Source organism: Penicillium angulare (genome assembly GCF_028827245.1).
Source record: "Penicillium angulare strain IBT 27051 chromosome Unknown utg000008l_segment0_segment0, whole genome shotgun sequence".
NCBI classification, from domain to species: domain Eukaryota; kingdom Fungi; phylum Ascomycota; class Eurotiomycetes; order Eurotiales; family Aspergillaceae; genus Penicillium; species Penicillium angulare.
Genome location: NW_026623167.1, coordinates 2,281,535 through 2,301,756, shown reverse-complemented (window position 1 = coordinate 2,301,756; position 20,222 = coordinate 2,281,535). Strand labels below are relative to the sequence as shown.

Here is a 20,222-nt window from a genome sequence, read left to right as displayed (position 1 = left end):
TTAACTTCGAGCCTTGGAAGCCCCGGGTATAATTACTCCTTTACTCAAAGTCCAAAAATTTACAATCAAGCACCTCAAAATGAAGTTCCCGATATTATTTCTTCCATTAACTGCTCTACTGGCATATGCAGCTCCAGCAGATGTAACAGCGGATCCCAACAGCCAAATGACCGCCTGTTTGGTATGTTTTTTTTGGATTGTCTTGCTCTTTCAAATTAACTTTGCCAGTTGAATGTCGTCGCTGATTCAAATTAAAATACAGAGGGTTTGCAATGAACAGGCTGCTCAGTATGCGGGATGTTTGAAAGGCTACGTTGATAGCGATTGCACCTGTCCAAGTATACCGTACTTGCACTTTCTGATGCGATGCTTAAAGTACGGTTGTCCAGCATCTGACTGGGAAAGTACGTCTTCCAAGGCTATATTGACTATTAATATATCTTCAATAACTCACATTTTACGCAGTTTCCAAGAAATTACACATTGAGGTCTGCAAGACTCCACTTGAAGTAGTTTCACTTGACGCGGTTGACTCGTTCGTGTTTTAGGCTATCTCATTGAACATAATCTGATATAATTAAAGCAGTCAAAATCTCAATGAGGTTCTTCTTCTTCAGATTTCCTTTATATAAATACTTCAAAGCCTGTAATATCGCAATGGGATATGTAAAAACACACTTGGGTCTCTACTCTCTATTGGCTCTCAGGAATGTCAACGCCTTAGGCATAAACATTACGTCATTCGGTACTCGGGATCTTCACATAACGCTAACATCAACTCTCATCCCATCTACATCTGCAAGCTATGCAAGAGCTATGCCCACGTGAATATATAGGATCACAGCATACTTTCGCTGGGAAGGAATGACATGAGCGCGTTCTACGCGTCATAGTCATGCTATTAGCAACTCCAGCTGTCAATAGATGCGGCTTTACTGCCAACTCACTGAGCTTTAACCTCCTAAAGGCCCTATCATTTGACAACTCCTGAATGATGGGTACCAGCAGTGAATTAAAGAGTATATCTCCTGAGTTAAATTCCTCTGAAACGATACAAAAGAGTGTGTTCTCGGCTCACCCTACGATCTTCATTCTTCCAACTCACGTGTCGCTGGATGAACTTCATGAAGTTGAATTCCGACTCTTCGAACATGGAGGAAATTTGACGTATGACATTGCTGAAGCAGGTCTTATCTTGGGCAAGATCGGTCGGAAGAAGCGTGCAGCGTTGGAGCTTCGCTCACGTGGACTATTCACGGAGGAGATACCCGACCTTAACACCTCGCTACCATCAATATCAGGAATTGATCAACAACCTCCACTTAAACGTCAAAAAACGCAAGACTCAGAAGTTGTCGTGAAGGCGTCCACTCAAGTCGTGGACCTCTGCACCGACTCTGAAGTCGAAGAATATTCGGAAAAGGGTCTTAACGATTCATCTCAATCTCCAGAATTCATAGCAAAGAATGAGGGACAAGTGGTTACAGTGCTCAAGTTGGATTGGCTAGAGCAATCAATTGAGAAAGGCGAACCTCTACCGCAACGCTCTTTTCTGATTTACAAAGGACGCAAAGTTATCTCTACCCCCCCAGATGTCCCGAAACCACCTTCAACCGCGGTAGCCAGTCAAATCATGAAAAGGGCAACAGAAGATGCTTCTGTGGTGAAATATCCAACACAGAGCCATTCTTTTCATTCTCGACGTTCCAAAGGCCCCACAGACTCAACAGAAAAGTCAAGTCAACGAAATCCACCCACGCTCTATCGTCAAACTACATCTGAGCATGATGAAACTGTCTCCCTTCCACCTCAGCCGGATTGGGTCCATGATCAAGTTGGATTTGCATGTATGCGTTCTGCGCCTCTCCATTCTCCAAATGAAGAATTCATTTCTCAACTTGTAAAGATCCGCAGAATCCGCGAACTCACCCTTGATGAAATCGGAGTGCGAGCTTATAGCACATCCATTGCCGCCATAGCTGCATATCCGTACGTCATAAAAAGACCTAGCGAGATCCTCGCTCTTCCAGGATGTGACGCGAAAATCGCAAATCTCTTCGCAGAGTTTCAGCAGCATAGGCGCTGTAGCCATTCCGACAAGGACGGAAATGTTGCAACGGCAGATGCCCTCGATTCCGATCCAGTCCTGCGAGTCCTGAACACATTCAATGGGATATGGGGAGTCGGTGCAAAGACCGCCAGAAACTTTTACTATTCTCGAGGCTGGCGAGATCTAGACGATATCGTTGAGTTCGGCTGGGACTCCCTCTCCCGAGTCCAGCAGATAGGCGTGAAATTTTTTGACGAGTTTCAAGCTGGTGTTTCCCGTGTGGAGTCAGAAAATATCGCATCGATTGTGAAGCGTCATGCGAACGATGTGCGACCGAACAAAAGTCGAGAGATCGAAGCTATCATTGTTGGAGGATATCGACGCGGAAAGGAGTTGAGCGGCGATGTAGACATTATATTGACTCACCATGACGATGCAGTCACCAGGGGGCTTGTCGTGGACGTTGTTGCAAGCCTTGAGAAGGAAAAATATATCACACACACGCTGTCCTTGCATCTCACCGCGACCTCGCGCGAACAACAAACTCGACCCTTAGAGAGAGACGAAACAGGAAAGCACTTCGATGCGCTTGATAAGGCTTTGGTGGTCTGGCAAAGCCCAGAAGCCGGTAACAAGAGCGCAGATGATGTTCAGAAAAAAGATGATAAAAAGCGAAACACCAATCCTCACTGCCGTGTTGATATTATTATATCCCCCTGGAGGACAATCGGATGTGCGGTCCTTGGTTGGACTGGTAGTACCACGTTCCAACGGGACTTGAGACGGCATTCTAAAAAGGCGCATGGCTGGAGATTCGATTCCACTGGTATCCGTGAGCGCAGTTCGAGTGGCCCAGTAGTGGACTTAGAACACAACGGCAACACCTGGGAGGAAAGAGAAAGACTTGTGATGGAGGGCCTAGGAATCGGATGGAGACCACCAGAAGAACGATGCTCCCGATAGTAAATGATGATAACTTTTTTATATCCTGTCACATACTTGGACATAACGCCACACATACAATGACTGGATTTGACCAAATCTGTATGCGCCTATACATATGCACATGTTTGCATTATATACGGAAATTTGATCCATTTTTCGAATCTATATCTCAAATAATTCCATGAGATGACCTTTTTTTTTTTGGCGTTTATGTTCACCGGCCTCTTAAACCAATCATTGCTGCGCATTAAATTTATATACATATACTAGTTATACGCCCCTCACGATGACAGACACAAGCAATTCAACAGAAAACTATTTGGAAGCATCTTAGGGTGAAGTCATTTACATACTGAGACGACTAACGAACTCGCCAACTGCCTTATTCACTTCCACGGGATGCGTGCAGTTCAAAAAATGGGCGCCTCCCTCAATCGCAACTAAACTAGCATCCGAGGACTGCGAAAAGAGTTCGATCTCCTCCGTCGCATTTGCCAAAGAGTATACAGCATCTTTGGTTCCCTAAAATGGTCAGTCGGGGTAACAAGATAAATGAGCCTAACAGAGACATACATGGAGCCACAAAACTGGACAATTGATATCTGACAGCCGGAGGTGCAATCCTCCCCGTTCCGCAAGGTTGATCGCAGCCATTCGAATACGGCGTCGACCATCATTACCGCGATAGCTTGACTTGATAGAGTCGACCCAGTATTGACGAACATCAGCATCGCATTCATTGAACCCGACGTTGATCAATGCATCACAATACACATTGTCTGTTTCGAATTCAGGTGTAGGAGTAGAAGTAGTCCACTGCTTCGCAAATCCAGATACAATCGTCGGACCATCCCAACATTGAAGTTTACGAGATCGCTCCGACTCGGAATCCATGGAAGCTCCCAAGGGAATGATTCCGATAATCTGAGGGAATCAGCAAGAGAAGGTCAACAATTAATTTTACGACATTACCTTGTCTGGCCGTAAAAGTGCCATTTGCACAGTAACCCAACCACCCTGGCTAGTTCCCAATGCGAAGGCACGCTCAATTCCTAAGGCTTCCATCACCTGGAGATTCATTTCTGCCGTGTCCCAGTAGTTCCACTGTTCGGATCCAGTTCGCGTCTGGCCATGACCGAGCAACTCAATAGCGATCAAATTAATGTTGGATGCTAAATTGTGGTCATCGAATTGTTTTCGGTAAAGCTCCGAGGTTGTGGTAAATGCATTTATCAAGATGAGGGTTGGTTTCGCAGGATCATATGCTTTGGGCATTTGATATGCTGCATCGATTCCACCGAGATGCGGAACATGAATCGTCTTAGTATTAGCCATGACAAGGATTTTTACTTGACGTTTCGAATGAATTCCTCCAAGTAAAGAAAATATATTAACAATCTATCATTTGCGCGCCCAAGTCCGTATTTATTCCACTCACTCTTGGCGTCTACAATAGGGTTTTCGGGGAAATAGGAGATGACCGGACCACGGGAGCGAAGATCCACTATTTGGAGGCAACATATTGATCTGAGGGAGGGGTAATTCGGATTTCCAAGGCAAGATCATCGGTGAAGGAAATGAAAAGTCAAAAGAACTTGCATAATATCCATGAGATAGTAAGTGGTATGTATACATGATGTGTAGCGAAATGATCGCAAAATTCTAAGCAATTTCCAGCGCTAGATATCCTCAGCCAGCTCCACAATCGGACCAGTAAATCGTTTCTTTCCCGCAAAGACATAATAGTATACCGCGCCAAGGAATGCCCAGCCCATAGTCACGACAACACAATAATTCATATTGTTAGGAGTCACCGGCTCAACGGTAGGGAACGTGCTGAATACCATCGCGAGGACAAGCCAGAGCAACGCGAGTACATTGATCACAGGTCCCCATCTAGGTCCAAGATTAAACATGCCTGAACCTAGTCCCCGTATAGTTGACGAAGATTTTCGTCGGCCATAGATAAGCATAAATAGAATCGGTGAAAAATATGAGGCATACATGCCCAAGATAGCCATGGATAAGACCGCGTTAAAAGCAGTTGTGCTCCCAAGGTAGATTAGTCCCAGAAGCATTTGCAGAAACCCGACCACCAAGATCATGCGAACAGGCACTTTGAGTGTGGGATTCACATGTGAGAAAAAGCTAGATGCTGGTAAACCACGATCGCGTGCAAAGGCCCAGGCTGTACGGCTGGTCGAGGTTGTGCCGGCGGCATTAGCAGCAAGGGCAATCAGTGTGATGCAGAGAGCCATGACAGACGCCCCAGCGGGTGAGCCAGTTACATTCAAGAATAGCTGCATGAATGGAAAACCGGTCTTTGACTCAAGAAGGTTTTCGAGGTTGCCCAAGGAGAACAACAATACGATCGTATAGACTAGTCCGATCACTCCATTGATAGCAACACTACCAATCATTGCCAGGGGGACATTCCGAGATGGCTTTGGTAACTCTTCGCTCATATGACAGGCGGCATCATAACTAAAGTATCAAAAGTGAAAGGTCAGCTATCGGGTGTTCTAATAATTCTCGGTGCGAAGGATCCATACCCAAGAAAGGGGTATACGGTACTGAGCAATCCCACCAACCAAGAGACTCCATCATTTGACCAGCCACTGGTGTTAGAGAACTCCTTGAACACGTAATCAGAAGAGTGTTTTGACGACATCGCTCCGAGAACAGAGACGATGGCGATGAAGCCAAGAACGTGCAAAATTCCTATACCATGCATCAGCCGATGACCCCATGTCTCACTTCCTGTTCGACTTACCAGCGGCAGTATTAGTATGGGGTAAAATCTTAGAGCCGAAGATATTCACCGCGGTTGAGTAAGCCAAAATCAACCAGTAGAAGAGCATTCCTTGCCATCTGGTAGGGATATATGTGTCAAGATTATTTATGGTAATGAGCGCCTGCAATTGTAGTCCTGACGCGAATGCTGCAGAAGCCGCGAGGACGAGTTGTCCACCGATCGAAATCCATCCGGTGAACCATGATGCTGTAGCTCGATAGGAAGAAGGCGTGAGACAGTGGACCCAATGGTATTGGCCTGTAGTCATTTCGATCAATCAGTAAGTGGATGAATAAGAGAAAAGGGAAGATGTGGGCGTCTCTTACCACCTGCGGTAGGATATATCGATGCGATCTCTCCTAGTGACAGAACGATGAAAATCGTTCCTATTAAAGCAATAATACTGTAGACAAGACGAAAAATGAGTTTCGAGATTATGAATAGGAATCTCGAGTGGAAACCTACTAATTATAAAATAGGCAAGGAGCGCCGCCGTTCGTTAAAGCTGTTGCAACGACAGAGGAAAGGGCCTCCCATGTTGCCATCAGCGAGATCTGAAGACACACGATAGACCATAATGAGAATTCACGACGGAGCTCTTGTACATGACCAAGGGCAGCCAGCTGCTCCTCATCGCTGATGGGTTTCTCCGGAGAAGCCACTTTGTCTTTCTCTTGTAAATCGGGATCGGGATATGAAGACATCGCCGCTCACAACACACGGATGGGCATAGAATTCAATATTATTCAATGTTTCTTTATGCCAAGGATCGTATCCCCGGAAAGGGGGTCATATTAATCTTATAGCGGCCGAGTCATCACGAGATAAGGAATTGGTTACGAGGTCAATGGGCGGCACTCAATCCGCACTCACTCCCCATAGCCTAGGCAAGGATCATCATGGATAGCTATAATTGGGGTCTTATCACCATTATCGTCGGTGGCATTACAGTTTTTTGTTGCCTACAATGATTTGTGCTGGGTTATCGCCACAGATCCACCTCTTCCCCGCATTCTTCGCATTCAATATTGTTGCTTATCTCCGCGCAGTCGTTCCGCGTTTCCTTATTTGCACCGTAGCTTCTCAGGAAACGAATCATATTGCCCTGGAGTGTAAGTTAAGGATCAAATACTGAATTCGTGAAAAGAAAGCCAAAGCCAGTGATTCGTTGATGAAAGCCACGAATGCGTTCCTGTGCAGCATTCCCGTATAAATAATGGATGCTCGGAATCGGAATGTTCGATAGCTTAGCCATCATCATCTGGTTTGTTATCAACGGAATAGATAGTGAATAAGTACCGTGAGAATCGCAATCGGACTGGAAAGACTTACTATGAAAGCACTATTCATAATTGCTCTAAATAAATACCATACCTCCTTATCCTAGCGCCTCGGAGAATCCACCTCGAGTTAGAGAGGATATAACTATACTTCATTCTCAAAATTGCGGTCTTTCCAATTACATATCATCTTAGACATTATTGCTCCAGCTCCACCTCTCCGCATTCCGCTAAACCGAGTTTGTTATCTGGCGGAACTGTTTCCATAAATGACGGACAAAGCCCGAGTGGCCCAGTGGTGATTGGGCAGTCGGGAATATCTGTTAGGTAATGCTATGAGGAACTTGGCGATTCCGAGTTTTGACGTGTGGAAACTCGGAATGGATATAAGTGAGATAGTTTATCGGAACTACACTTGGCTGTTGATGCTATCTGGTAATATGGAGCACTTGGGGAATTGTAAGTCGCAGAGATAAGAGTATTTGGGGCTCAGTTATTACCAAAGCTGTTTATCAGTACAGTTCAATTTAAATTATAGCAAGTTTATCATGATAAGCGAGCTCTACAGTATATATACTAGTACTGTATGTACAATGTAGTACTTGCTCGGTTTGATTCCGCCGTTCCGAGGCTGCATCGTGCCTTCCCCACATTCCTGCTGCTTGCTCTTTCCCTCAAATCACGGAGGCTATATATAGAATAAGTCGCTATTGGTTTTTCCGTGAAAATAAACTCTCCCACTTAAAAGCCCGCTACATATTGAAGCACAATGATTCTTCATCCCCTCGCTATCCTCTCCGAAGAGGAGACAAATTTGGCCCGTGATGTCGTTAAAGCCGCCCACCCCAACACAGTTATCGACTTCCGCGAGATTTACCTGCAAGAACCCCCCAAAGCCCAACTCCTCGAGTTCCTGGCTTTAGAGCACGCAGGTCGCCTTAGTCCAACAACCACTCGCCCACCGCGATTAGCATTGTGTCAGTACGATGTGATCGGCGCAGATCGAATCCCTCAATATCAAGAATCTGTCGTGGACTTGGTTGCGCGGTCGCGTATCGAACATATCGTCGTGGAGAAACAGCACCATGCAGCTCTCACATTAACCGAGTTTGATACATTGGTAGAACAATGCATGAAATCACCATTGTTCCAAAAGGCTCTGGCAGATTTCAAGTTGCCGGAGGGTTTCGAGGTCGTCATTGAGCCATGGCCATATGGAGGTCTGGACCTCGCAGAGGATAACCGTCGCTATTTCCAGGCCCTATGCTTCGCCCAGGACAAGCGATCTGGCAATCCCGACTCGAACTTTTATTCCTTTCCTCTCCCGATCATCCCAGTGATGGATGCCCATACCCAACAAATCATTCGAGTTGATCGACCTGCCACCGGCGGCAAAGGAGACGGACTAGTCGAGCAGACATTCAAGCAGGACATTATTGGTCACTGTAAACCATCTGAGTATGTTCCCGAGCTTCTGCCTGAAGGAACTCGGAAGGACCTCAAGCCATTGAACGTTGTCCAGCCTGAAGGTCCCTCTTTCCGCGTCACAAATGATTCTCTTGTGGAATGGCAAAAATGGCGCTTCCGTGTTGCCTTCAATCCACGTGAAGGTGCCACTATTCATGATGTCTGGTATGATGGTCGCAGTGTGATGCATCGCTTAGCGATCAGTGAGATGGTATGTCTGAACTCCCAGATGCGATGATTCGTCCCAAGACTAATTATAGATTAGACTGTCCCATATGCCGACCCTCGACCACCGTTCCACCGAAAACAAGCTTTTGACTTTGGCGATGGTGGTGGTGGAAACATGGCAAACAATTTGTCCCTTGGCTGTGACTGCCTTGGTGTCATTAAGTATCTCGATGCCGTTATCACACAGGCAGACGGGACTGCTCAAAAGTTGCCAAATGCCATCTGTCTTCACGAGCAGGATAATGGCATTGGCTGGAAACACTCGAACTGGCGCACCGGTCGGGCCGTGGTCACTCGAAACAGAGAGTTCGTCGTTCAGTTTATCATCACATTGGCCAACTACGAGTACATCTTTGCGTACAAGTTCGATCAATCTGGTGGAATAACAGTGGAAGCACGAGCCACCGGTATTCTGAACGTTGTGAACATTGACGCTGGCAAGGTAAGCGAATACGGTAACGTTGTCAGTGGTGGAGTTCTAGCCCAGAACCACCAGCACATCTTCTGTGTTCGAATCGACCCAGCTATCGACGGTCAAAAGAACTCCGTTGTGGTGGAAGAATCCCATCCCGTGCCTATGAACGCCACTACCAACCCCAATGGCAACTTCTACAAAGTCACCAAGGAGACCGTTCAACGGGCTTCCTGGATTGACGCTGCTCCGCAGCTTAACAGAACCATTAAGATGGTCAATCCTCATAAGACTAATCCAATCAGCGGAAACAATGTTGGGTACAAATTTATCCCCCTCGCAACACAAACTCTTCTTGCCGATCCTGAATCGGTACAAGCACGACGCGCTCAGTTTGCCCAACACCACGTCTGGGTCACTAAACACTGTGAGAACGAGTTCTACGCAGGTGGTCGCTATACTCTACAAAGCCAAATTGAAGTGGGTGGCGTGGCAGATGCCGTGAAGCGTGGCGATGCAGTGGAGGATACAGATGTCGTTGTTTGGAATACATTTGGTATCACTCACAACCCGCGTGTCGAAGACTGGCCAGTAATGTAAGTTTTATATCATACCCTGTCCGTCTTCATCAAATTATCGAACAGAAACTGACAACGATAGGCCTGTTGAAATCTTTCAATTGATGATACGCCCTGCAGACTTCTTCGTCGCCAATCCTTCCATTGATGTACCATCCAACAAGAATGGCTCATCTCGGTTGGCTGACTCAGAATGCTGCAGAAAGTCACATATCTAATATGATAATTTGGCATAATGGAGGCAGGATCAATGTATCTTAGAAATGTGACCAGGAAAATCACCATATACCACTTTTCATCTTTGACATTTTATTCAATACTATTTAATATTCAGGCTCATTCAAAATTCAATATATGCCCCCATGCCCAAGATTCAATCGTTATTTTACGTACATTATGGATATAAGAATTCTTCTATGGTACGGGTAACTATGGCTGGAAATTGATACTTGGGACAAAAGCTGTCTCAATTATTCAGTCTTTTCAATTCTTAAGACATCCACCAGAGACCAGAGACACATGCACTGATCTAGGTATCAAAAAATCTCTGGAGGCGACTCTTCTCTAAGCTATATTTCGGGTCTTAAAAGTTCAACGACTCATGGTGTGTTCGGTCCGATGCCGCATGACATCATACCTCGGGGCGTCGGAGCCACCGCAAAGTGACAAACAGGCCATTAAGCATAATAATGCGCAACAAATGGTAACGGAGCGGAGCTTCAAAGAAAGACATTCCAAAAGTAGCACTATTAATTTCAATGACTAGCATGCGCCGAACAAACACCGAGTCTGACTCTGTTTTGTCTGTGGGTATACAATGATCCCATCCATCCGCGTTCGGCCCGCCACTCGGGGCCCAAAAGTAGCTCCGACGCCGAACAAGCTGCCTCAAGCTCCGCGTCTTAAATCAACACTGAACCCTGCTTCTTCCACCTCTCGACAAAAGAGCACACAATGGCGAGTGTGAGAGTAACAGCAGCATTTCTGTCGCGTAAAGCGATCACCGCGTGCCGGCCGCATGTTTATCTGGGAGTTCGCTGCACCAACGCGCGGCCACTCCTCTCAACAAAGCAGAGCACTTATTACTCAACAAGTGCTCCAAAATTCTCTGCGCTTGCCCCGAAGATTGAACGCGGTGGATCTAAGTTGTTTAAGGATGCCGACGCCGCGGTCGCAGATCTCAAGAGTGGCTCTACTATCTTGAGTTCCGGCTTCGGTCTTTGCGGGGTTGCTGGTGAGTGAATAGGCGCGCGGAGACATGGCGGAGATAGAACATTACGCTAACATCTAGAACCTATAGAAACAATCATCAATGCCATGCATCGCCGTGGTGCTGATCAATTGCACTCCCTCACGGCGGTCTCGAATAATGCCGGTGCCGCTGGCAAGGGCGGGCTCTCAACGCTGTCACAGAACGGGCAGTTGGATCGGCTGATTCTGTCATACTTGGGCAATAACAAGGCGCTGGAGAAGAAGTATCTATCGGGAAATATTGCTATTGAGCTATGTCCCCAGGGTACATTGGCCGAGCGTCTCCGTGCTGGTGGCGCGGGCATCCCGGCATTCTTCACGCCGACTGGAGTTCGTGAGTAACTCTAGGCCTACATTGAAATACCTATCGCTAACATGACAAAGATACTTTTATTCAAGAAGGGAAGATCCCTGTTCGTATGGATGAGTCTGGGAAGGTTCTGGAGTCAGGCAAACCACGCGAGACTCGCGAATTCAATGGCAAGACATATTTGATGGAAACAGCTTTGACGGGTGATGTCGCTATTCTGCGAGCTTGGAAAGCAGACGAAGCCGGTAACTGTGTCTTCAGGTATGAACTCAATTTCCAATGCTCTTATTCGGGCACCCTGATACTAATGTCGGCTTTGTTAGATACACAACCAAGGCATTCGGCCCGATCATGGCAAAGGCTGCTACACTTACTATTGTGGAAGCTGAGAACATTGTCCCACTTGGGTCTATTGATCCCAACGACGTCGATCTCCCTGGTATTTTCGTCGACCGTATCGTGCCTGCAACAGATGAGAAACATGTCGAGATTAAAAAATTGCGAGAGAGCGAGACAGACGACGTGAATGGCACAACCAAGAACGATGCTCAGGTTCAAAGGGAGCGTATTGGCCGCAGGGCAGCCAAGGAGCTTAAACAAGGATATTATGTGAACCTCGGTGTTGGTAAGTAATCTCGAGCTAATGGTGTGGTGCAAACAACTAACCAAGCGAAGGTATCCCAACACTTGCTCCATCATTCCTGCCCAAGGAGGTGAAGGTGTGGATTCAATCGGAAAATGGAATTTTGGGAATGGTGAGTTCATTACCATTATATGAACAACTTCAAATTTGAGCTCCTGCTAATATTCTTTAAGGGACCATACCCCACCGAGGATGAAGTTGATCCGTAAGTTCCCACGACTAGCCATGAAATTCCGCACTCTAACATCCCATAGTGATATCATCAATGCCGGCAAAGAAACAGTCACATTGGTTCCCGGTGCTGCGACCTTCGATAGCACAGAATCATTCGGTATGATCCGTGGTGGCCATGTGGATGTTTCAATCCTTGGGGTGAGTGCGGCAACTTCCAGCGATAAATGTCTCCATTACTAACAACTATATCCAGGCCCTCCAAGTTAGTGCCAATGGTGATTTGGCCAACTACATGATTCCCGGAAAGGTTTTCAAGGGCATGGGAGGTGCCATGGATCTCATCTCCAACCCAGACAAAACTAAGATCGTGGTGGCAACCAGCCACGTCGCGAAGGACGGATCTCCTAAGATTGTCCAGAGCTGCAGTCTCCCTCTGACTGGTGCTAATGTCGTGAGCACCATTATAACTGACCTGGTAAGTCATTTTGAATTCTTGCACGTCAAAATCTTCACTAACAGTGCCCTAGTGTGTCTTCCAGGTCAACCGTGCCACGGGGGAGCTCACACTTACCGAGCTGGCTCCAGGTGTTGAGGTCGAAGAGGTGCAGAGCAAGACTGATGCTAAGTTTGCTATCGCGAGTGAACTAGGAATCATGGATTAAACATTATGAATGAAGAGCAAATTGTACATAACACGTTTCTATTGGATATCGATCAACGAATGTTACTTTATAAGCTATAGAGTACACCAACCGATGTTACGAAGCTGAAAGATGCCCACTACTAGTGGAACCAAGTTTATTCTAGAAGCTGGAGAAACATAGATTCAGTTCACATCTGAATCTCATGAAAACTATAGCGTATACAAAAATCTATCCCAAAATCCCCAACTCAGCCAAAATCGCCTTATTATGCTCTCCGACTTTAGGAACCGAGCCCATCTGAGCACCATATCCACCTTTATCACTTGATTTCGTGGATCCAGGTGGAAGAAGGGCTTTCACATCGCCGGCAGGGGTCTTTACTTCCGTCCACCGGTCACGGGCTTTGAGCTGAGCATGCTTCCAAACTCCCTGCATATCATTGACGCTTGCATTGGCAATCGATGCGCTATCAAGTCGTGCAATAGTCTCCTTTGCAGTCAAATTTGCGAAAACGCCACAAATAATCTCTTTTAGTGCATCTCGGTTTTGCGTTCTCAGTGAATTGCTAGAAAATCGGCTGTCCGTAGCCAACTCAGGCTGAGAGAGGACACTCTCACAGAAGTTAACCCATTCTCTTTCATTTTGAATTCCCAACATGACTGACTGTCCATCTCCAGCTTCAAAGGGTCCATATGGATAAATGGCGGCGTGTGAAGCACCAGCTGGTACCGGACCAGGGGCGTCATTAAATGTATAGTACATTGGAAAACCCATCCACTCAACCATACTCTCCAGCATCGAGATATCAATACGGCAGCCCTGGCCATCTTTGCCGCGTTGAAGAAGTGCAGATAAAATATTTGTATACGCATACATTCCAGCAGAGATATCGGCAATAGATATTCCAACTTTGGCTGGTTCTTTCCCGGTTCCAGTGACAGAGAGCATACCGGCTTCACTTTGAATCAAAAGATCATATGCCTTCTTGTCTCGATAGGGCCCATCCTGTCCATACCCTGAGATATCACATACAATGAGAGAAGGATGTTTTTCTTTCAATGCATCATGAGATAATCCCAACCGCGCTGATGCGCCCGGCGCCAGATTTTGGACTAGTACGTCGGCGCGCCCGAGAAGTTTCATAAGTACTTCATGGTCCTTTGCATTCTTCAGATCAAGCGCTAGACTCTCTTTTGACCGATTAGTCCATACAAAATGAGACGCTAGGCCATCGACGCGTGTATCATATTGACGGGCAAAGTCTCCAACGCCTGGTCGCTCGATTTTAATGACTCTAGCCCCGAGATCTGCTAATTGCCGAGTACAGAAAGGTGCGGCTATGGCTTGCTCCAGGCTGACGACAGTGATACCTGCCAGTGGAGCTGGACGGTGAGATGAGCTTTGACTAGAGTATCGTAGACCGAGCTGCGGTTGTGGTGATGAGAAGCGCACGATTGATCTTGGCCATCGCAGGGCAAGACTAGGGGCGATGGGCAACTTCATGGTGTAATTGAAAAGAAAGGAAATAGATAATCGAAGAAATTAGATAGAAATGACTTCGTCGAATTATAATGTCCATCGGATTAAACCTTGGAACGTGGCTGGTGATCACCCCCGGTTCGACAAGTGTACGTCTGTATCCTAGTGGGGAACCCAAGTCGGCTATATGCCGGCTACATACAACTGGACCGAGAGGTCCCTGGGGAACTCGGCATTGGATATTACTTCGCCGAGTACGCAAAGAGACCAATAAATACGGGAAAAGGCGTTTTCAGGGAAGAGGAATAATAAAGAAGAAAGCGGAAGTGGTGCTCATAGTAGATCATGTCAACTAAGTATCATACAAAAATAATTAGGTGACGTGGGATTCATAGACATTCAGCCGAGTTTGAAGATTAAATTCCTAATCATGTTATTAATATGAATCGCCATAAATAGGAAATATTGAGACTATTTGAGGTCTTTCTCTTAATCTATTCGCTTAAGTTACCAGTCTTAGGCTTCGGTGACAATATTCTAAACTAGCATCACATATACTCGTGAAGCCTTACGATTTCAAACTATCGCGAAACCTGATCTTCACAACCTTGGAACCGTGCACTTTTATTTTCATATTTATTAGCCTTGCATGTTATCACTTATAACGTTCTCGATTAAGTTTACTACCAAATCAGGCTTAGTTTCGTAGTGAGCCGCACCTAAAACGAGACACGGAAGTCTGATATGATCCACGTACCATATCGATGTGGTTTCCCATCTCTTCTTAATAGTTCTCAATATCTCATATTTCACACCTCTCTAATCATCAAACACCATGAAGCCACTTTGTCGCCAGTTGAAGGATCGATATGAAAAGTTGTCCCGCATCGGCCATCGTCTGGGAAACTTTGACCGACGCACTTACCGACGATATCCTCGCCCGCCTCGGTATTGATCTAAGTCCTATGGAAATAAGAACTGGGACGACTTCGCCCTCGGTTATAGCTTACTTCATCCCACGCGCAGATTTCCCCAGCTCCGAAGACATTCTTAGAACGAGTCTCGATATACGCCGTCATTATGATAATATTCTTGAACATGGCGATACAATCGATAGAAAAATCTCCGACTCCCAGGGAGAACTCGAAGAAGATACGCAATATCAACAACCCGTCATGTTTCCCGGGATACTACTCGATACATTTTTGAATTATATGCACTGCTTTGATCCCACACGGAAGTCATTTTGGTCATTTCAATGGTGAGTCGAAACTTTAGTATACAACGGATGATAGATCTTCGTTAGTATATCTGCTGAATAGCGTTGACTTTATACTAGGCGATCATGTTATGGTTGGCATGTAAGTTGGACACTCGAAAAACATTCAAACAAATTCAAAGCTGACACTTGCATAGTCCAAACGGGGAATGATTCACCACGGCAATATTTCCGTCAAGACAAAATAGAGCATAGTGAATGTGATCGGGAAAAGTCGGTGAAACTCTCTCCTGCCCTTGCCAACGCATACTATAATCCGAATAATGAAGAAGGTATTCCTGTCTCCTTTCCGACCTGTCCCAGCCATGGGCTTCACTGGGACACGATTTCCGAAATCGATAATCGTCGACCTTTTGTCATGGAAGTGCTATTCTTGATCGATTGGATCTTATATGGATTTATGACCCAATTCAATGCACTTTCCAAAATGCCATATGAGGAAAGTCTATACAATTTCAACCATATTCTCCCGGTTTGTCATCCTATTTATACGAGGTAGACGGACTTGATTGAGATACTAATGAGATTATTCAGAGAATGGCGGTGTTTTTTGACCATGAAGGTCTAGCACGGGTAATTTACGCATACTTTGATGGCAGACTAAAAGTCCAATTTACTAAAATTTTGGATTTTCGCGGCCTTAAAAAAACACCTCCGCCAAGCGGAAGCTATAAAGATGTGCTTGAGCAGTCCATATATCACGAAAAGATGGACATGTTGCTGAAATGGGCATGGCCAATTGTTCAAGGCGATACTAGTAAAGAAAGCCTTTTACCTGGCCTGGGTATCAATATTGAAGATGCTAATTGGGGTGGGGATGAGGATGAGGATACGGATGAGTATGTACAAGTAGCAGAGAAGCAGGGGAGAATCCCCTGAAATATTCAAGTCAAGTTCAAGTTAATGGTCCAACACTATTCTGCATTCCGTACTAATAGGTACCGTACGGATGTAGTACATTAACAGTAGTAAGTACAACTAAAATATACTACATCACCGAGCCTCAAGTGCACGTGCAGCATCCCTCCAATTCATGCAAAGAAAGCATGACAAAATAAATTCGCGACAAGGTTTTGGTGGAGAAGATAGTGGAGCATATGAAATGAAATGGGGGCGGAAAATGCGGGCATGAAGGTTTGTTGACCCCTTATTGTAATTGAATCGACTTTTCACTCCCATCTGATCACCAAAAGTTAGCCTCGATGAGCAGTTTCTTGTAGAAATAAACTACTTCAAAGATAGTATCCAGACTAAGACAAAGTGACTCGAAATAGGTGGCCAACAGTGTAGAATGTGGCGAAGCGATGGCGCATCATGAGCGCTGCAGGTTGTGACTGGTCAGTTCGACGATCTGCATTGACATTGCCCCGTTGCCCACTTAACCCGTCAGTAACTTTGTTGCGGCTAAGTGTCCGTCTTCGTGGACTCCACCTCGTGCACCGGTTTGTCTTGAGCTTTGAAAGCTGAGGAGTTTTCTCCCCCGCCATCCCTCGTGGATCCGGCCCCTTCGTTCGCTTTGACTTGAGGAAGACTCGAGCGCTATTAAACTGGCAACTGCCTCATGAATAACGTTCTCTGCATCGACAGAGCTAGTCTAATAGCCCCTCGTCCATACTTTGACATGAACGCCCAACATGCAATTTAGTACCACTCCCTCCGAGTACGGTGGACTGTTTCCACCGCCAAAGCAGGTCTTCAATATCAATCGGGTTTCGAGACTCTGGAGACTGTTAACAATATCTGTTGCGATCGTTCTTCTGACCGGGTATGTTTATGTTTATGATTATGTTTGAAGCTAGAAACTTTGTTGCCTGTTGTCGGATAGCTAACGCGCATTTCTTTGTTCTTCTAGATACCTCATGCTAGCAGTTGTTTTCGGGGACTCAAACACAGATGTCCATATCGATGAGACCACAACAATTGTCATCGCTTTATTCTTCATCGCTCTCTCATACGCTGCCTCTCTCGCGATCGCATTCTTCCAACGCCAACGCAAGCTCTTCCTCCTCCATTCATTATTCCTGTCGGTTCTCCCTCTTTTGCATAAAACGACCTCTTTTACTCACAATACCTAGACCATATACTATAGTCAACCTCCTTGCATTGTTCAACGTTCTCCTTAATATCTTCGCTCGCAATTTACGACCGCTATCCCCGCTCCGCGTTGTCGCAACTGGTCTACCGAGTGCGTTCATTTTGATATACGGATGTGCATCATTGTTAATATACCTTGAATTCGGGTCCATGGGAAGCATTCGGGCTGCTGACGGAACGCCATTGCTCAACGAAGAAGAAATGCAACGCCGACAACTTGCCCGGTTACTCGAAGAGCGATCCGCGCCTCAACCGTCACCAGACCTGGTCCGTAGTACATATCGACTGGAGATTCCTACCTTAGACCCGGTTCAAAAACCGTGGGATCGAAATGAAGATCAGCCCTTGGGGGTTGTATCACGCCCTCAACACACAAACCAATCGTGGAGTAGTGTAAGCCAGTCCATGATTTGATGCAAAGTATCAAAACCTCTGCCTGCATTCCAATCAAAAAGCTTTAATGGGGGAGACAGAAACACTCCCAGGGTTGGCCGCTCGCATTTTGAACTATTTAACGTGATTAATCTGGATGTCCCAGCCGTATATTGAGAGCGATATGGTTTGTGAGACAAAGGCATATGCTCTGTTATTGTCATTCCATCTGGGTCTTTAGCGTAGTCTTGGCGTGGACTTTTTTTTTCACGGCGTTTTAGTGTTTGCTAGGTTCCCTTTTGGCGTTTTCTTAACTCTAAATATAATGTGCTGGGGAATGATTTAGCTTACGGTTGAGAATCTAAAATTCGTGGTTCTTTCAAGGGACAGTTCAACTTCATCTATACTTCTCAGTTCTATCAATCAGATAGAAAGTATGATTGATTTGAATAAACCTACCAAATATCTCCCACCTATAGGATGACTGGCCCAATCAGTTATCCCATAGATACTACTACTGAGGGCCGTGCATTGGTTAAGTTATAGCTGAACTCCATTCAATAGCAGCATAGCTAATTATCAGCACAAGAAGGGTCGCTTTTTGAAAAAATCAACGAAGATGAGATGAAATTCTGAACTCGCTAAAGCATGTAACAAATTTGGGGAATACAAAATCCAAAACTGACAGCAGTTGAACATAAAAATAACGAAGAGTCAGACAGCCGCCCACCTTTTTTCTTCCGATGAAATGCAAAATGAGACAAAACATGGTGTATATCAATCTTTACTGCAACAATCATCAACTTTTCCGTTAGATCTTATCGTGTCATACCTCTACCTTCTCCGAAGGGTCGCATTGAGAGGCTTCCTTAACTCGAATATCATAGTATTCCAGTACTTTCTTTCCCCATACATTCTTGCCTTTATACTCTCCGACATGTTCAGGCCAAGTTTTCATTTCCATAGCCAAATTCTCAAACTCTTGCATCGGAAGCTGGCTAATGGGGGTCAAATAGGTTTTCACTCCGAAAACAATTGCACCTGTTCTGGGCAGGCGACGGAATGTTTGGCGCTCACGACGAATGATTATCTCGTCCGGAGTGGGATTACTGAGTTCCTTTTCACAAAGAGAGCCTGGTCGATATAGTATTTCGAGCAGATCCTCATTTGGCCGCTTAATCTCAACAAAGTAGTTAGATCTTTCCATTGACGATGCTGGCGTCAAGCGCGCAAGAAATCTAATAATTGTCAAAGAATGTCCAAGTGTGCCGCGCGAACTCTAGAGAAACTTACTTGCTAACAGAGTTGGATATCTGCTGGTGCCAAAGTGGAACAGGGCCATGTAATTGAGAAATGGTCCATCCAATTCGGTCCTTCACAGTCCATCCCGTTGGGAACAGACTTGCGCTGGCCGCCCTTTGACAGTTTAGTCGACGTCTCAGGTTAATGTCCAAATTATGAAACTCACAGATAATATTCTCCATCCTCATTCATCATTAAGACACTAAGGTCCTCCATTGTAAGTCTAACGGCCGCCTCCAGCACATCTGTCATATCACCAGCTTTTGTCTGGCTCGTAATCTTGAATTTTTCTTTCGTTGCTCGATTCTCAATCCATGATTCTTTGCCTTGAACTATCCGATGAAACATGCTTGGGAATCTTTGACAAAGAAATTCCGATACCTCCTCCAGCGTTTCTTGGCAAGCCTCGCCTGACTCAGGCAGGCATTGCAGCACTTGGTCTCGTTTCTCACGGAGTAATCGATCTCTCACTCGATGCTCGTCAATGTAGTTTTTGTCCAATGTAAGCCAGTTCTGGGCGTCTAGCCTGCGAATATCCATCATTATCCGATATTTTTCCCGTCCTCGAATGGGCTGTGCCGGGTACGGCGCCAGCCTTTTGAGATCTGATGGCCTATGAGAACATCCATCTCGACTTTTCAACGGGTTTCTCAGTAAAGACAGCCAGGTCCGGCAGTCGTGGTGTCGTTTTTGATACCCCACAACAAGCAGTAGTATCACAATTGAAAGTGTCACCAGAGAGAAGGTTGTCATACTTCTTCCATGCGGGCAAATCAAACAAGATCAAGATGGTAGGTAGTGATGAAGAATGATTTGAACTCAAATTGAATCACGAGACAAGTAACTTGTGTAACGAGAATTGGGTCTTGTATGATAGGCGAGAATGGAAAAAGAAAAGAAAACTGAGGAAACTGCTAGCT

At 45.7% G+C, this 20,222-nt stretch overlaps 10 protein-coding genes across 10 annotated transcripts; 4 read left to right on the top strand and 6 right to left on the bottom strand.

Annotated features, from left to right (window-relative positions):
• Positions 1-994: 994 nt before the first annotated feature.
• N7478_011521 (type-X family DNA polymerase) lies at positions 995-3,013 on the top strand (the record flags this gene model as incomplete). Its single annotated transcript, XM_056927735.1, has 1 exon — positions 995-3,013. One exon carries the CDS (start codon positions 995-997, stop codon positions 3,011-3,013), a length of 2,019 nt encoding a protein of 672 aa, XP_056774783.1.
• A 327-nt stretch (positions 3,014-3,340) lies between these two features.
• On the bottom strand, positions 3,341-4,330 carry N7478_011520 (alpha/beta fold hydrolase; the record flags this gene model as incomplete). Its single annotated transcript, XM_056927734.1, has 3 exons — positions 3,341-3,517; positions 3,569-3,919; positions 3,968-4,330. 3 exons carry the CDS (start codon positions 4,328-4,330, stop codon positions 3,341-3,343), a joined length of 891 nt encoding a protein of 296 aa, XP_056774782.1.
• Positions 4,331-4,674: 344 nt separating this feature from the next.
• On the bottom strand, positions 4,675-6,057 carry N7478_011519 (Amino acid/polyamine transporter I; the record flags this gene model as incomplete). Its single annotated transcript, XM_056927733.1, is given in 3 exon segments — positions 4,675-5,479; positions 5,548-5,755; positions 5,769-6,057. 3 exon segments carry the CDS (start codon positions 6,055-6,057, stop codon positions 4,675-4,677), a joined length of 1,302 nt encoding a protein of 433 aa, XP_056774781.1.
• Positions 6,058-6,253: 196 nt separating this feature from the next.
• Positions 6,254-6,493, bottom strand: N7478_011518 (Amino acid/polyamine transporter I; the record flags this gene model as incomplete). The annotated part of the gene is made up of 1 exon (XM_056927732.1): positions 6,254-6,493. One exon carries the CDS (start codon positions 6,491-6,493, stop codon positions 6,254-6,256), a length of 240 nt encoding a protein of 79 aa, XP_056774780.1.
• A 1,345-nt stretch (positions 6,494-7,838) lies between these two features.
• N7478_011517 (putative copper amine oxidase) lies at positions 7,839-9,972 on the top strand (the record flags this gene model as incomplete). Its single annotated transcript, XM_056927731.1, has 3 exons — positions 7,839-8,747; positions 8,802-9,772; positions 9,837-9,972. 3 exons carry the CDS (start codon positions 7,839-7,841, stop codon positions 9,970-9,972), a joined length of 2,016 nt encoding a protein of 671 aa, XP_056774779.1.
• Positions 9,973-10,708: 736 nt separating this feature from the next.
• Positions 10,709-12,794, top strand: N7478_011516 (3-oxoacid CoA-transferase; the record flags this gene model as incomplete). The annotated part of the gene is made up of 9 exons (XM_056927730.1): positions 10,709-10,988; positions 11,055-11,339; positions 11,390-11,576; positions 11,639-11,940; positions 11,991-12,070; positions 12,132-12,163; positions 12,213-12,330; positions 12,386-12,607; positions 12,660-12,794. 9 exons carry the CDS (start codon positions 10,709-10,711, stop codon positions 12,792-12,794), a joined length of 1,641 nt encoding a protein of 546 aa, XP_056774778.1.
• Positions 12,795-13,004: 210 nt separating this feature from the next.
• On the bottom strand, positions 13,005-14,279 carry N7478_011515 (CaiB/BaiF CoA transferase family protein; the record flags this gene model as incomplete). The annotated part of the gene is made up of 1 exon (XM_056927729.1): positions 13,005-14,279. One exon carries the CDS (start codon positions 14,277-14,279, stop codon positions 13,005-13,007), a length of 1,275 nt encoding a protein of 424 aa, XP_056774777.1.
• A 785-nt stretch (positions 14,280-15,064) lies between these two features.
• On the bottom strand, positions 15,065-15,334 carry N7478_011514 (uncharacterized protein; the record flags this gene model as incomplete). The annotated part of the gene is made up of 2 exons (XM_056927728.1): positions 15,065-15,211; positions 15,266-15,334. The coding sequence occupies 2 exons, from the start codon at positions 15,332-15,334 to the stop codon at positions 15,065-15,067; spliced, it is 216 nt and encodes a 71-aa protein (XP_056774776.1).
• Positions 15,335-17,168: 1,834 nt separating this feature from the next.
• Positions 17,169-18,042, top strand: N7478_011513 (uncharacterized protein; the record flags this gene model as incomplete). Its single annotated transcript, XM_056927727.1, has 3 exons — positions 17,169-17,299; positions 17,387-17,557; positions 17,610-18,042. The coding sequence occupies 3 exons, from the start codon at positions 17,169-17,171 to the stop codon at positions 18,040-18,042; spliced, it is 735 nt and encodes a 244-aa protein (XP_056774775.1).
• Positions 18,043-18,826: 784 nt separating this feature from the next.
• Positions 18,827-19,842, bottom strand: N7478_011512 (heme-dependent oxidative N-demethylase family protein; the record flags this gene model as incomplete). Its single annotated transcript, XM_056927726.1, has 3 exons — positions 18,827-19,238; positions 19,294-19,416; positions 19,469-19,842. The coding sequence occupies 3 exons, from the start codon at positions 19,840-19,842 to the stop codon at positions 18,827-18,829; spliced, it is 909 nt and encodes a 302-aa protein (XP_056774774.1).
• Positions 19,843-20,222: the final 380 nt, after the last annotated feature.